Consider the following 16,173-nt stretch of genomic DNA (forward strand, 5'->3'; position numbering starts at 1 on the left):
ACCATGGAATTACCGGTTTGGGTTGGAAGGGACCTTAAATCTCATCTCATTCCAAGCTCCTGCCATGGGCAGGGACACCTTTCACAAGCTCCAGTTGCTCCAAGCCCTGTCCAACCTGACCATGAATACCTACAGGGATGGGGCAGCTGCAATGTCTCTGGGCAATCAGTGCCAGGGCCTCACTACCTACCACCCTCTCTGTAAAAAACTTCCCAACATCTGATCTAACTTTCCTCTTTTAGTTCAAAACTGTTCTCCCTTGTCCTATCACTATCTGCCCATATAAAAAGTGCCTCTCTCTCTTTTTTATAAGCTACTTTTAGGTACAGGAAGGGGCTCTGAGGCCTCCCTGGAAACTTCTCCAGGCTGAACAACCCCAGCTCTCTCAGCCAGTCTGCAGAGGATCAGCTGGTGATGGGAGGGTGGCTCAGTAAAGGGCTGAGGGATGGAGGAGGAGAGGCTGCCCTGGCACCACTGAGCTTGGCCCTGGGCACAGGTGAGTGACACGATTTGCAGGTTCCTGGCTAATGTTTACTGCCAGGCTCCCATAAGCAAAACTCACTTGACTGGACTCTTGGAAGCTTTTATCTGACTGTCATCCCAACTTAATTACAGAGAGAGTGATTGCAGCTCCTCCTCCTGAAGCGCTCGGTGAGAACAAAACCAGTTTGTGCCCAGCTCCTGCCTGCCAGCTTGTGGAGGAAAAGTTGCTTCCCATGTGTGGCTGCCCTGGCCTAGCAGCTGACTTGGTGGCACCAGCACAACCATGGAATCCTGTAATGGTTTGGGTTGGGAGGAACCTTAAAGATCATCCAGTTCCAATGCCCTGCCATGGGCAGGGACACTTTCCTCTAGCCCAGGTTGCTCAAGATCCCATCCAACCTGGCCTTGGACACTTCCAGGGATGGGGCAGCCACAGCTTCTCTGGGATGCATCCCTGGCATGACCATCCCCAGCACACCCATCCCTGGCACACAGCCCCTGGATGCTGCATGAACCTGCCAGGCTTCAGTGCTCCTGCACCCACCCACAGCAGTGCTGAGCCTCTGCTGCGGACTGGTCACTCCACGAGTGGGGCTGGGGCTCTTCCAAACATTTCAGGCAAGGAAAAGAGTGAGCAAAACTGTTAGACACACATGCCTCAAGGTGCTGCTCTCTGCATGTCAGGCCCTTTGCTGCTTTACCATATCTGCTCTATTAATGAAGCCATTAATGAAGACATCTGATGAGGATGCCAAACCCCATGGATGCTGGAGCAGCTCTCAGCCATGAAAGCTCTCTCTCTACCACCAACTGCCCCACAAAAGCTCCACAAAAGCCCAGACTGCTCTCCCTTCATGAGCCCAGGGCTGTCTGAACAGCACCATCCTAACCCAGGAGTGGATCTTCCATTTGACAAACAGGCTCCTTTCTCCCCACTCCAACTGCTTCTTTCACGTTACAGCAGAGTCACCCCAGTCCTTGTTTTTCCTGAGGATGAATCACATCATATGAGGAGTTAAATCATCACCCAAGAGTAGCAGATTTAGCACAGAAGGCAAAATGTAATCTCTTTGAAGCCAGACTCTGTATCAAAGGCCTCATTCTCTGTTTCCTTGTGGTTAAATATCTGGAACATGAAATTCATAAACAAAACAAAGCAAAAGCTAACATTTTACTTTGTGCTTTAAGAAGCTTCCCCTTTCCCACTCTGCAATAGGTTCTTGTACCTGAAACTCTCTGCTGGGCTTTGCCAGGGTTTTATCCACTGGCACTGGGGGAATCTGGCCACTGTCCCTGCACCCTCTCCTCATCCCAGCAACCCTGAATTGCCACCTGCAGCCACCAGTCTCCCTGCCAGCCTCTGCCATGTCCCTACATCATCAGCAGGGATTAAATATTAACCTGAGGAGTGATGATGCCCACATGGCAGCACCTGCCAGACCCGCTCTCTCAGTGTGCTCATGGTTACGGGGACAAAAGCCAGTGGCAATGACCACAGAGAACACACTGGTGTATTTTTAACTTGTGTCCCCAGGGCAGGTTTACCAGCAGGCTGTGCTTTGCAGGATGCTCTGCAGGGCTGGCCCATGCAGGGGGTACATTTTGGGAGTGCTCCAGCTCATGGTCTCTCCTTTCCCATGCCAGCTGGGGCAGTGGTTACCAGCTGGCCAGGCTGTGGGTACCAGGGTTGCTTCCTGGCAGGTCTCTGCCATGATGTACTCTTTCCCTGTGTGTCAGATCCCAAGAAACACCAGGGCCTGGCAGATGGAGCATCCCACGGGATTACTCTGCACTGGTGGTGTGCTCAGGGAAAGCACTGTTTGTGCAGAGAAGTCCAGTGAGGGAGAAAATTACCTCCTACTCAAAAAAGAGACTTGTGCTGTGATTAGGAGGGGTGGGTAGGAAGCTCTCTCTGGGTTCCCTAATCCACACAGACAGATGTAAAGCAGGAGGCAGTTTTACATTGGGCAGGTTGTAACCCCTCTCCAGGGATGCCTCAGCCAGGATGAAACCTTCAGCCTCTCCATGGGTCTGCTCCCACCTCCAAGACAGACAGGGCTGGATTCTCCTCCCTCTTCACACAGCACACAGGAGGGGAGAAGCTGGGGGAGGCACTGTGGAGGTCACAGAGCAGCAGCAGAGGTGGGGTGGCTCAGTGAGCCGTCCCTCACTCACCATCCCATCGACGGCGTGATCTGCCCCACTCCTCCGGGGGGCAGGGGGTAGAAACCAGGGATGTCTGAGGTCTGGGAAGGACGGTGCACTCCTGCAAGAAGGCAGAAGGAGAGCAGTTGAACGTGGCACTGCACTCCCTGGGTGACCCAGCTCGCTCCCAACCCCCTGGCTGCTCCATCTCTGGGCACTTGAGGACAGCCACATGAAATAACCATCTGCAAGTGGCAGGGTGCTGTTCCCTGTGCTTCTCTCTGTGGGGATGTGGTGGGGCATCCACATTGCTGCAAAATCCCAGACATAAGGGGGGGCAGGAGGAGACATCTTGCTCTTGCACAAGCATCACAGTGCTCCATGCCACCCTGAGGCCAAGGAGCACCGTGCTTTGGTAAGGATTTGGCTGACTCCAGGCATCCCTCTGCCTTCCCCAGAGAGCCCACTCAGGTGCTCAGGGGATGGTCAAAGCCATTCCTGTGCTCCCTCTCCATCAGTCATCTGCAGGACCTCCCGTGAGCAGGCAGTGGGGATGTTCCAGCAGGCATCACTTCCAACTTAATTTTAAGCAATTTGAGTTCAAAACAATCGTTCTGCAGCTCTGTGAGTGCCAAGGAGCTATGGAGGTGGGTATGGTGCCAGCTGGGAATTCACCCTTTGCATGGGGAATCCCTATGTGATCTTCAAAGCCTCTGGCACAGCAGCATGGCCAGGGGACAGGGCTGCAGCACTGCTCCCTTCCTAGCTGGGCTGGAAAACATCCTGTGCTGCCTGGGGCTGCGGGTGGGACTCAGACAACCACAGTGCTGCTGGCAAAACCAGCCCCAGCTGACCCCTGGACTGGGAACTGGAGGGTGCTGGGGCTGAGCTCTGACAGCAGCCCAGGGTAGTGATGGCTGCTACTGAGCCTCAGACAAAAACTGGGAACAGGGATTATCCAGTGGCCGTCCTGGATGACAAACACATGGACTAAATTGGTGGTGAGCTGCAAGCAGCTGCAACTGGATTTTTCTCCTAGGTGTTTGAATGATACCTTATTAATTAGGAATGATACCAACTGCATTTTATTAGGAGTCAGCTAAAATAAATACATAGCTGACCTGACAGGAATCTTTAACCGAGTACAAGATTTCCTTCAAGTGGGACTCAGTGGCCCATGGAGGGTCAAACAAAACCAGGCCTGCCCAAGGCAGCTGATGGAACATCCTCAGATCTGCACCCCCAACAATAGGAGTTGCATAAGCCAGAGCACAAGTTATTCTTGCTGGCCCAGTGGTTGGGCCACCAGCCACTGACTCAGAATTCCTGCTTGTATTTCCTGGTCTGTGTGTCCTTGGGCTACTGTGAGAAACTTTAAAGGGACGCTGGGAGAATGAGTATGAGAGTGCCTCTCAAGTGCTTACAATGGGTGATAGTGGGAGCTGTTTCAGTGATGAAAACACAGATGGGGCACTTCCCCATGAGCACAGGAGAAAACCCTCACCCCAGCAGTGTAGGCATGGGGCATGTGTGATCACAGCTGCACCACAAAGGCAGGACCCAGCTGAGCATTATGGGCTGAACCTTTCCTTGAATTGCACAAGGTGGGTCTCTGGGACACACTCCCTGTGTCTGTAGAAGTATAGGCTAAATGGGAAGGGGAGACTGGACAGTGCCTGCACTGAGGGCCAGGTGGGCAGCCCAAGGACAGTGTCCTGGAATGACTGACCCCACTGCAGAGCTGAATGCTCAGGGACTGCTCCAGTGCCAGCTGTAGCCTCCACAGAGGGATACAAGCAGCCCTGCCCTTGGGTGAGCTGCTCTTGTACCACTTAAGGTTTCCCAGGCTGACAGTGAGTCCAGGAGGCAGCTCCTGGAGGGGCAGAGCTCTGCCAGGCACAGCAAAGGCAGTGTGGGGAAAGGTGTGTTGGGCTGACTTCCTGCACGCTTTCTCTCAGACTCAACTCATTACCTGAGCTTTTAGTAGGTTAATTTTGTTAACTCTTTCTGGTTTTCTGCTGAGTTTATTATGCTCTGATGGCTGACAAGCAGTGTCCTGCCTGGAAGACACCCAGGATGTCCCTGGGTATCCCTTACCCCAGACCTGAATTCTACCCATCAGCATCCCTGATGAGTCCAGAATGTGGCCTCTAGGTTCAGACCAGGGATTATTCAGTGTGTCCTCCAGCCAAGAGCATCCTCAATAATCCATTGTTTTATCAGTGATGTTAATTTGGTGAAGCTGATGCCTCTGGGACCGTTTGGATCACTCCTGAGTGGAGGCCTTTGCCCAAATCACAACAGTTGGTTTTGTGCCTCTGTTTTGGCACTGTCCTCCTTCCTGAATGCAGTTTGACACAAAACTGTCAGGTTTTTTTGCTTTCCCATGAAATCAAGCCCAGGTTTGTGTAAAAAACTGGGTAATCCGAACAGATGTTCTGCACTAAGGTAAGGTTGAGAAGTTTGATTTTACACTCAGTTTGCCAGGAACCCATGAAGAATGATGGAATGATGGACTGGGGTGAATTCCTCAACACATACTTGTATTTACAGTTTATTTTAGAGGGTTTAACCTCAACATACTGTACTTTCCCCTATAGCCTCATGAGCCAGTTGACACAGCCTGGGCTCATACAGGAACACAAAAAGCCAAACCAGGTGACAACCACATAACATGTGGCTAAGGGGACACACATGTCACAGTCCAGTCAACTATCAGACACCAATCCCATTTAGTCAAAATATTTCCTGTTTCAAGTATTTATTTTCTCAAAATGACAACTAGACAACAGTTTGGGTATGAGTCAAAGGAAAGATTACTTTCCATTTTCTGGTTGACTGTTGTGCATTATCGTGCAGGCTCTGGTGTGGTCTCAAGGTGCAGGACAGCTTGTACAGAGAACTGAGCACACTCCATCAGCAGGGCTGGCACTTTTGGTATCAAACTGCTCACAGCCAGATCACAAACATTGCCAATAAACTAAAAATAATCTCCTCCTGCTAAGCTGACCAAAGGTGCTGATTTTTCTCATTGATTTGGGAACAGGAAGGTGCTGGCCTCAGTGGTCTCCAGCTGAGCCCCCCTCCCAGCACAGAGGTCCCAGTGGTGGCCTTACCTTGTTTCTGGTTGATGTCAGCAGGCAGGTGGGGGGAGTGGGAGCCGTGGCTGAAGTGCTCGTTGCTGTAGGGGATGAGCGGGGTGAGCGGGTGCACTCCGTGCGACGGCTGCACCACGGGAACTTTGTTGGACTGCAAGACACAACCACAGAAAGACCCAGGAGTCATCAGGATCCACCAGCAAGGACAGCCAGTGCCCTCTGCAGTCCTGATGTTGGCAACAAGGCTGGGAATAGCTAAAAACACTACACAAACACTAAACAAATTACTAAACAAACACTGCAGCATCCTGCAAAAAAACCCAAAACCCAATCCATAAACCAAGGAGGGAAAACAGCTGGAGATGATTTCTTGGATAAGTGGAAAACAGATCAAACCAGCTTGAAGTTTTCAGAGTTCAGAACTTTTTTTTTCCATTCAATTCTAGTATCTTTTACTCCAGGATGAATGCTCCAAGTTACCCAATGCAAAGCTCTTGTTCTCTGTCCTGGACTACCACAGGATCTAAATCTGGACTTTCACAGTGAATCCTTCATATTCACTGTGAAAGTCATGTTTGGGCTTTCTTAATCAGGGCTGTCATGCAAGGACAGACACAGGATCACAGAATCATTTAGGCTGGAACAGACTTTATAGAGATCATAAAGTCCAGCCATTAATCCAGCACTACCAAGGCCACCGTTAAACACGAAGGGTAATGTCTTTGAAAACAGGACACGGTCACCAGTTAGCCCTTGGGCTGAAATCCCTGTTGGACTGAGCTCCAGTGCTGGAGAAGGAGCAGAGGGAGCTGAGGTAATGCTGGAGATGCAAAAAATCCAGGAAAAGTAAGCAAATAAAAATCTGTTTCCTCTTGTAGCTGCTCCTGGTTATGTGCAGCGTGGCTGTCAGAGCCCAACACCTTGGAAAATGCCCTTTTTGGTGAACACAACAGGAAGTCCTCCTGTGTGTTGGAGCAGAGAGAGGGGAAGCTGTTTGGAAGAGCTGCACAGCAGCAAGGAGCACACACAGACACTCACACACTCACACTCTGCCATCTACGCAGCCTCCTCGCCTCGAGCGTCTCGAGCTGTTTCCTACATGCCCAGTTTCGCCCATGGCTGCCTTTAAATCCAAACTGACTTCATCTTGGTGGTGGAATGTTAGGATTTGTCCCAGATAAATCCACAAAAGAAACCAGGACTAACAACACTCCAGAACAGGGTCAGTTTGGGAATGGAGCAGGTCAGACAGCTCTCCAGGGGCTAGGAGCTGGGGATGCCAGCCAGTTTTCATCAGTCTCATCAGGATATCTACAGATGATTTGCTGTGTGACTTTTGACAAGTCATTTAGGATCCCTGGACTCAATTCACTGATGCTTTCCATTTTGGTAATGATTTTGCTCAGGCAGAATGAGCACAAAGCTCTGGCTGGCTTTGGTGAGGGAGGCACAGAAACACACAGTGGCTCTGATCAACCTGTCCTGGGCCCATCCTGGTTGCTCCAAGTGAACTGGGAGCCCTAGGCAAGTCCTGTGTTTTGCATCCCTGCTCTGAGGAGGAAACCCATGAAGCGGAAAAGAAAACAGACTGATGGAGACGCTGCTTTACATCTGCCTTTCCCACAAAGGTTTGCTCATGCAAATAAAAACCAAGAGGCACGCAGGTTTGCATTTGAGAATGAATGAAAACCCTAATTCCTGGTGCTTAACAGGTGTAGATTTACTGCACACAGTGGAGTACTGGGAATGTAATCCCCCTTTCCAGCACAAACTGGTGTGGCACATTCCTGTCCTGCAGCAGGACCATGGGTTATGTGGTTTTCCCACTCAGACCAGCACTGGGCTGGTTCCTGCTTAGTTAAACACATGTTTGGAGCTCTGAGCTCTTTCTATTCTCAGCCATGAAATGAGATGAAGAAGAGCTTTTCAGTGATATTTCTAAAATTAGCTATGGTTTAGCTTATTTAAGAGCCACAAAGCCTAAATGAGGGATATGCAATTCTACGTGTACATTCTAACATGACACTGGAGCAGAACAAGCTCAATGTTGAGCTGTTTTGAAAACCTCAACTCAAGCACTTCTGTTCAAAGTAGGGCAGATCTTTCTTTCCCATTTGCCTCATGCTTGATCCAAGCACAGCATCATTCAGCAGCCAGCCTCACTGCCTGATGACTGTGAACAACTTTCAGAGCAATGGCAGGAGACAGGGGATTGGAAGGAGATGATTTTTAAGGTCTCTTCCAATCAAAACCATTCTGAGATTCAATGGTTCAGTAGTAACCTGGTGGTACAACAAGACTTGCAGCTCAATTACTCAGTTTTTCCATCAGTTCAGATGGAAAACAACATGCTGCCCCAGTAAGGAGAGCTTCCCCATGACCCTTCTACATTGGCCTTGCCTCATTCAAAAACTTCTCTACTCCCTAAAGCCATAAAGATCTGGAGGGAAAGGATGGCCAGCAAGGAGACAAAAAATTTCTGCAAAGGGCTATTTATCCCCCTATCCACTTCCTCCATTAGGGAGTTTGTTACAGGACTCCATCTCCCAAAACTAAGGGAAGAAGGAAATGCTGCACAAAAACATGGAGAAATAGAGAAAAACTCCATGTTGATCCTGGTTCAAAGACTGCAGCTGCCAATGGTTGCGGCCCATGGCCATGACTGCAGCTCCTGGTCTTCCCCAGCTGCACTGTGAAACCATACCTGGCTTACAGAAATCCATATCCCAGAGAAATGGGATCAATTCCCCTTTTTTTTGCAAGGTCTAGATTGTGCTCCTGCAAATCAGCTGTAGCACATGAACCTTGAAGAGGCTTTTCAAAGCCAGGACTTAGCAACTGACAATGTTTTATGCCATAAAGTTGCCCTGATGTAAATGTTTTCTCCCAGGAGGATTGAATTGACACAGGGCAGTGGTTTGGTGTTCCCTCAGAAGGTCCCCTGGGAGGACAGTGGGTGCTGCTGCTCAGGACATCACAGGGGCTGTGCTGTGGTTTGGTAAAGCATCTCATTTTGTCTCCTGGGTTTCAACACAGCCCAGAGCTGCAGTGACAGAGCTGCTCACTACCCAACCACCAAAAATAACACTGCTGGTGCCAAACATCATGGCCCCAACATCAATGCGTCACCTCCTGTCCTTCAGCAGCCATGGGGGGACCTGAAGGGGCTCCAAGGACAGCTTTGCCTCACTTCTTCCAGCACAGCCCCTTGAGGACAGACTGGGGAACGAGCTGTGCAGCCACAACCTCGTGCAGAAATGAGGGAACACATTTACAGCAACTGCAGAATGGCATTTCCAGAGGGGATGGAGCACAGGATGGGGTTTGCAACCCTGAAGGCCTTTTCCCCCTCTCTCAAATTTGCTAAATTGCAGCTCTGCTGAGTGCCCAGCTCCCATGTGAGCACTGTCCCCTCCTCCCCTGTATGCTGCAGTGCATCCCCTCCCAGCACCAACCATCCTATCAACCCCCCTGAAAATGACTGAAAAACCCAATGCTACTGAGGGAAGAAGATCCCTCCTTGAAGCCAAGATGTGTTTAATAACTAGAGGTAATTGGAGGAGCAAAAAGAAAAGACAGTAGCATTAATTATTAAGAAAGATTAATTGTTGGCAAGGCAAAATTAGATTTCCCCAGTCAGAGATGGGTGTGAGAAGAGAAGAATCCCACAGAGAAGCCTGGGTGTGTGATTGTGATGGGATCTGAAGGCCAGACAGAAAACTCTCTGTCCTCTGAGCACATGCAAACCCAGTGGATCCTGCATATGAGGATCACCCTCACCACTGCAGTTTCAGTGTATTTGGGCTCCAAGGAGCCTCATCAGGCTCAGGATCCATTGCCTTTGCTCCCATTCTCCATCACACATGCTCTGGCCACAGGAAGCAGTGGGGTCATACAAGCTGCTGGGATGCTGCTGCTTGATCAGAACTATAAATGATTTTAATCAAAATGTGGGGTTTTGACTAGAGAATGGTATGAGATTATAATCAACATTTTCTGGAAAGCACCTTGTGTTAGCAAGTATTTTAATTAATGTTTTAAAGACTTATCTATTTAGTCATGACATGCTAAAAATGAGTAGTTTTACTTTGCTGGTTTGATGGATGATTTTTCTGTTAAACTTTAAAGCTAACCTTAGAAAACTGTAGCACAGAAGGCCAAAAGTCAAAATTTGAGTGATATGATCAAACTAAAAAATTTCCTGGTAAAAAATGGCTGGTAAAACTCTTTGAGTTTTTAACTCTGAAAATATTCTAGAAAAAAAAAAAAAAGAATTTTTTTTTCCTGCTTGGATCAGTTTAGGAAAAGAAGCAAATGAAAAAAAAGGAGGATGTTTTGTAACCTGTGAAAAGTATTCTTTGCTACAACTGAATACAGCTATTAAAAGCAGAGGTGGTCACACCACACTGCCTGGGAGCTGCTGAGGATCCCAACATCCCACCAGTGCTGGGCTCCACTGCTGTTTTTATAGATGGGAATGACTTTAATTAATTTTCTGGTAGAAGACAATTCAGAACTAAAATAAAGCAGTTTAACTCTACTGCCCCTTCCAATAGTGAAAAATGTTAATTTTATATACTGTTAAATTTCCTTTGGGGATGTGACTTCAAGTGGTGCTGTGCTCCCCATGGAGGATACCGGGGTGCTGCCTGCCTTGCACAAACCACAGCTCCCAGAACATCAGCCAGCATCCCAAGAGCTCAAACTGCTGGAAAACCCTGCACTGGGGGAGCCACTGTCCATGCATGGGTGCACAGGAGCCTGCAGGGAGAGAAAGGTCCCACAATCTTCCCACAACCCCTCTGTGACCCTTGGAGCTGGTGGCCCCATGACCCTGGCTGTGCTGAGGAAGGCTGGAGCAGGCTGCAGGGAGCAGGAGCAGCAGGAGCAGCAGGAGCTGGTGGCCAGGGCAAGCGCTGTGGTTTCCAGCCTCGCTGGGGAGCTGAGCCGCAGTCAGGTGAAATTACTCACATCACTTTCAAATTTTCCCACGTTGCCAGCCCCAAAGACAGAGAAATGAAGAGCTGTGGGCTAGCCCAGCAGTGGCCTGTGTGTAGCAAAGGGCCTGGCCAAGGGAAGGGAGCTGGGGCTGGCAGCTGTGCCATGCTGGTGGCCATCACCACCATGGCAGAGCGGGGTTTTGGCAGTCCCAGAGCCCTGTGTGTCACTGGCTGAGCTCTGTGTCTGGCTGCTGGGAGCATCCCCCAGGGCTGTTCTCAGCTCAGATGTCAGGCTGAGCTCTGAGCAGGTCTCTGTGCTCCCTTGCCCTGCGTGGGTGCCTAGGTGCAGCACAGGAGCTGCAGGCTGCAGTCCAGCCCCGAGTTGCCCCATCCGTGTTTGCTTTGACATCACTTCTCAGAGAGAGTGAGATGAGTCGATGTGCTGGCTGTGACAAACAAAACCTACCAAGGTTTGCTGCTGCTGATTCAATGAGGAATTAATTCCTCTTCACTGCAAAATTAGTCATCGTGCCACAGAAAGAGGTATAAGGTCAGGCTGCACCCAAGCATGCACTGCTGCTGGGGAAGCTACCTGTGACCAGGGGCACTGTGCCTTTTGCTCTTTATCCTCCAATCAATCCAAATTAGCAAATCATGAGGGATGGATGGATCAGGGACATGAATCCAGCTTGGATGAGGCCCTGGGCAGCCTGGTCCAGTGGAAGGTGTCTCTGCCCATGGCAGGTGGGTTAGAACTGGATGATCTCTAAGGTTCCTTCCAACCCAAACCATCCAGTGACTGATGATTAAGGACATTATTAGGCACATCCCACAGCATCAGATGCCAGGAGGGCTTCCAGGGGAATGCTCTCACCTGGGACACTGGGGCCCAGAGCCCATGACTCAAAGCCAGCTCTGCACACTCTAAGTTCTGGTGACACCTCCCAGCTCAGGGCCCCAGACTGTCAGCAGACACCTTGGCTCCTGCAGCAGGAGATGCTGTGATCAGAGATCCCCCCAGGACCCACTGCAGACCTGTGGCACTGGCTGTGATCAGAGAATCCCCCAGGACCCACTGCAGGCCGTTTGTGGCACTGGCTGTGATCAGAGAATCCCCCAGGACCCACTGCAGGCCGTTTGTGGCACTGGCTGTGATCAGAGATCCCTCAGGACCCACTGCAGGCCGTTTGTGGCGCTGGCAGTGATGAAGGATCCCTCAGGATCCACTGCAGGACGTTTGTGGCGCTGGCTGTGATCAGGGATCCCCCAGGACCCACTGCAGGCCGTTTGTGGCACTGGCTGTGATCAGAGACCCCTCAGGACCCACTGCAGGCCGTTTGTGGCGCTGGCTGTGATCAGAGAATCCCCCAGGACCCACTGCAGGCTGTTTGTGGCACTGGCTGTGATCACAGAATCCCTCAGGACCCACTGCAGGCCGTTTGTGGCACTGGCTGTGATCACAGAATCCCCCAGGACCCACTGCAGGCCGTTTGTGGCGCTGGCTGCTCGCGCCGGCCCGGAGCCCTCACAGCCCGCAGGCAAAGGCAGCACTGACTCATTTCTCAGCTCAGCACACTTTTTTCTCTTTTCTCACTTTTGCTGCAGTCCCAGCGCCCCAGCCCGCTGCCGCAGAGGAAACAGGGAAAGTTAAAGCCACCCATGCTCGGGCACTGCTCTCACCCAGCCCTGCACCCCTCCAGCAGAGACAAATTTTGGCTGCAGCAGCAGCATCTTCCTGGACACTGCCCAGGTCAACCAGTTTGGCTGAGGCACAGAGAGCTGAATCTGGCTCTTACCCTCAGCACAACAAAGGGTTCCTCCACAGACCCCATCCCCAAGACCAGAAGAGTCCCACTGCCCTGTGCACCGCACCTCTGGCTGGCCCTGACATGCTTATGAGCAGCAGTCAGATGGAGAGGAATGGAATAATTTCCAGTTATTAATTCTTGCATCAATTCTGCATATGAATTGCAACAAAGAGCTGGTTGGTTTAAGAGACATCACACACAGAGGAAAATGCTATCTTGGCTCAGGTTTTCATCCAAACATTACCCTCACTCTGGTTTTTACCCCTGCACTCTACATTCTGTGGTTGACGGAGCATTCATTTCCCCACTCTTCCCTTTCTCCCTGATTTCTTTCAGCTTCTTTAAGATCCAGCTCTGCTTTGTAAATGCTGATGAGGCACCTGGGTAGCCCTGATCTTCTTTGCACATTCCAGGGGATGTGCTTGCCTCAGTGGCCAAACTCATCTCCCTTGATCCTGATTCCCCTGTGAGTGGGATGTGCATCAGAGAACAAGTTCCCTGGCATTTCACACCTTCTGTGTCCCAGCTCTCAGAGGGTGACCAAGCTCCAGACAGGATGGGGACAAATCACAGAATCACAGAACAGTTTGGGCTGGAAGGGCCCTTAAAGATAATAGTTACAACTCCCTGCCAAAGGCAGATAAGTACCACCCGCTAGCCCATGCTGCTCAGGGCCCCATCCAATATGCCTTTGAACACTTACAGCAATGGGGGAAATACAGGGAAAGAACTTAAAAACCTTCCAAAATTTCTCAGTGCTGCTGCTGGTTTCTGGTTTTAAGCAATAATGGTTATTATTTTTCAGTCAAACTCTGCAGGGGAAATGAGCTGAGTTTTTCACCATTTACGGGCACAGGAAGAGCTGTTTCACTTCTCAAGTATTTATCTTCTAAGAGAAAGATGTAGGTGGTTCTTCCTGAAAATTTAAAAATTAAAAAAGGTATGGAAAAATAAAGATGAAAAGTCCCTCTCAGAGGTTGCTCTCTTAGGGTGACAGGGGACAAGTGTGGAGGCAGCTACACCACATACCAGAGAGGTGGAAGCCTCAAAAAAATGCAATTTAGACATCACCACACAATGTTTACAGTTCCATCCACCTCACTCCAGATGCCTCAAACCTGCAAAAAAGTGCCCTCATGCAATGCTGCCTTGCTTGGGAAATGCTCCTGCTGTGATGTTCAAAGCATTTGCTCAGGAGGGTATAGCAACCCCCCTCCAGTGTGCCACAGCCACAAAAGGCAGAGGTGCCATTTGGCTTCATGGAACCAAAATGCTGGGGCAATATAACCCAGGGGCTGCGCTGCAGCACCAAACCCCTGCTATTGCCCAAAAACTGCCCAAAAGACAGGGCAATTTAATTCTGGGGCTGCATCAACCCCCAGCTTGTTCTGAAACATCCATCCCTGGTTATTGGCTCTCTGGTGTTCTGGGCTACACAGAAAAAAAAAATAAAAATCTCTGTCCCCATCATGCCCTGTGGTTCTGAGAATTTGAATCAGAACTTGCAAACCCTGGAGTTACCGGTAACGCTTGAGGCTGTGAATGCAAAGGCTCCCATTTGACCTGTGGAGGCTGATAGTATCTGACCTCCTTTATTTCACTCCATTTCTCAAAGGCAAGCAGCTGGTCCAGTACCCAGAATTAATCAGGAAAATGTCCAAGAGGGCAAGGGAGGAAAGCAGAACAAAAATATGTCACAGAGGCAAGGCTTGCCCTGTGGGCAGGCTTGAGACATCATTTCCCAAAGGAGCAGGAGTGTCATTCTCCACTGCCTGGCAGCACCAGGGCCAGCCAAACCTCAGGGTGCAAAGGTTTGGTGAAACACTGATGGTCTGAACTGTGAGAGCTGTGTTGTGATCCCTTTTGCTGCTCGTTTCAAGGATTTTCTCCTGTTTTGAAAAGCCATTTGCAAACCCCAGCCCCAGCTCCGTGCTGGATCTGAACTGAGCAGGCTTTGGCATCTGGCTGTCACATCCCTAGATATTGGGAAGAAATTATTCCCTCTGAGGGTGGTGAGGCATTGGCACCAGTTTCCCAGAGAAATTGTGGCTGCCCCACACCCCAGAAATGTTCCAGGCCAGGATGGGTGGGGCTTGCAGCAACCTGGTCTAATGGATGGTGTCCCTGCCCATGGCAGTGGAGGTGGAATGAGATGGCCCTTAAGGTCCCTTCCAGCCCAAACCATTCTGTGATTCTAAGATCCCTCCTCTCCAGGGATGTGCTTGCAGCAGCAGATGGAAAAACCTGCAAGATTTCTGGGGCCATCTGCCAGCAACAAGAACCCTCCAGGTGCCAGTATTGTGCAGTTTTCTGGAGGCAAATGTTTGCTTACAGAATCCCTGGGTGTGAGGAGAGGGGTCCTGGCTGCTGGCTGTGTTTTTTCTTTCCATTTATAACAAATACAAAACCAGCCCATGTACTTGAAAGTGTGTGTGGGAGTTTACAAAACACAACCCCTCAAAAATACTGATGTGATTTAAGACGTTTCGATTAACCAAACATCAGAGGGGTGAAACCTGCCCCTCCACATCACAGCAGTGCCAGGATGCAAGGCCACCATGGGTGACACCATCCTGCTGGTGCCACCCCGTCACACCAGGACCTGGACAGGAGATCTATCACAGCATGTTTGCCCCTTGTCTATAGGCTTGGGAAGGGACAGTTGTCAGCCCTTCCTGGCAAGCACTACAGTCCCTATTTTCTTTTCACCTTTTTCCTCTCCTCTCCCTCTCCCTCTCCCTCTCCTTCTCCCTCTCCTCTCCTCCCATTTTTGAAATCTGCTAGTCTCATAGCTCAGCTTCAAGGGAGATCTCACTCCCTGACAACATCACTGGCTGAAAGAAACAGACAACAAACCCAAGTTTCTCACACCGTCTGAAATCCCCAATTTGCTGACAATGCTGTGAAAAAATAACAGTAATAACAGGAATAATAAATAGGTACTGTAATGCTGCTGACTTGTCCAGAGGGAGCTTTCTCCCATGGCATCCATGGCCAAGGCCACACACTCACAGTGTGAGATGACACCAAAGGAAGGCGTTTTACCATGTCAGAGGTGGCCATGTCCAAGCCCATGCCACAATCCAGTAACAGACAAGTCAAAACAACCAGGGATGATGATATGTAAGATTATCATCCTCCTTGAGTGCACATTTCTCTACTCTGGCAAAATCCCTTCAAATTTATACAAATGTCAAGCACATTTCCAGCATGGATGGCCAGGAAGGAATGAACCATGGCTGCTCTGAGCCTTCCCCAGGGTCTGTCCCAGACCCCTCTACATCATCATTCCAGCCCAGAGTGGGGACAGATGTCAGTCCCACCCCAGCACTGGTGCTGCCAACCATCCCTCCCCACAGGGACCCCAAACCCCCCTGGTGATGCTGGCACGGAGAGAGGCGAGCTGCCCGCTGCCACCCCCACATTATCCTAATCTGACTCACATTTAGCTCCCAGTTTTCAGATAAATGGCTCTGTGGGGGCCATGGAGGGAAGATAATCCCCTCTGGAGCCAAAGGGATGCTCTGTGGACACCCTGCAGCAGCGAGGCGATAGCAGCTTTCCTTGTTGCTCACTTTCAAGGGTGACATGTTTACAAAGAATGCTACAGCCGCTAATCCTGGATGATACCCTGTGTCTGCCTGGGAGAAATCCTAATTTTCTCGATAGGAGGAATTAGTTCCTTTAATGCTTAATACC

The 16,173-nt window shown here is 50.2% G+C and overlaps 1 protein-coding gene across 6 annotated transcripts in view; it reads right to left on the bottom strand.

Annotated features, from left to right (window-relative positions):
- TCF7 (transcription factor 7) overlaps nucleotides 1–16,173 on the bottom strand; it is a 73,215-nt gene that overhangs the window by 16,606 nt on the left and 40,436 nt on the right. For all 6 annotated transcript variants that reach the window (XM_077186435.1, XM_054642838.2, XM_077186436.1 and 3 more), the window contains exons 4-5: nucleotides 5,745–5,877; nucleotides 2,659–2,749 (exon numbers count right to left, since the gene is read on the bottom strand). In XM_077186435.1, the coding sequence (XP_077042550.1) occupies nucleotides 2,659–2,749; nucleotides 5,745–5,877 (224 nt within the window). The remainder of the gene's footprint in view (nucleotides 1–2,658; nucleotides 2,750–5,744; nucleotides 5,878–16,173) is intronic.

This window comes from Agelaius phoeniceus, chromosome 15 (genome assembly GCF_051311805.1).
Source record: "Agelaius phoeniceus isolate bAgePho1 chromosome 15, bAgePho1.hap1, whole genome shotgun sequence".
Lineage (NCBI taxonomy): Eukaryota > Metazoa > Chordata > Aves > Passeriformes > Icteridae > Agelaius > Agelaius phoeniceus.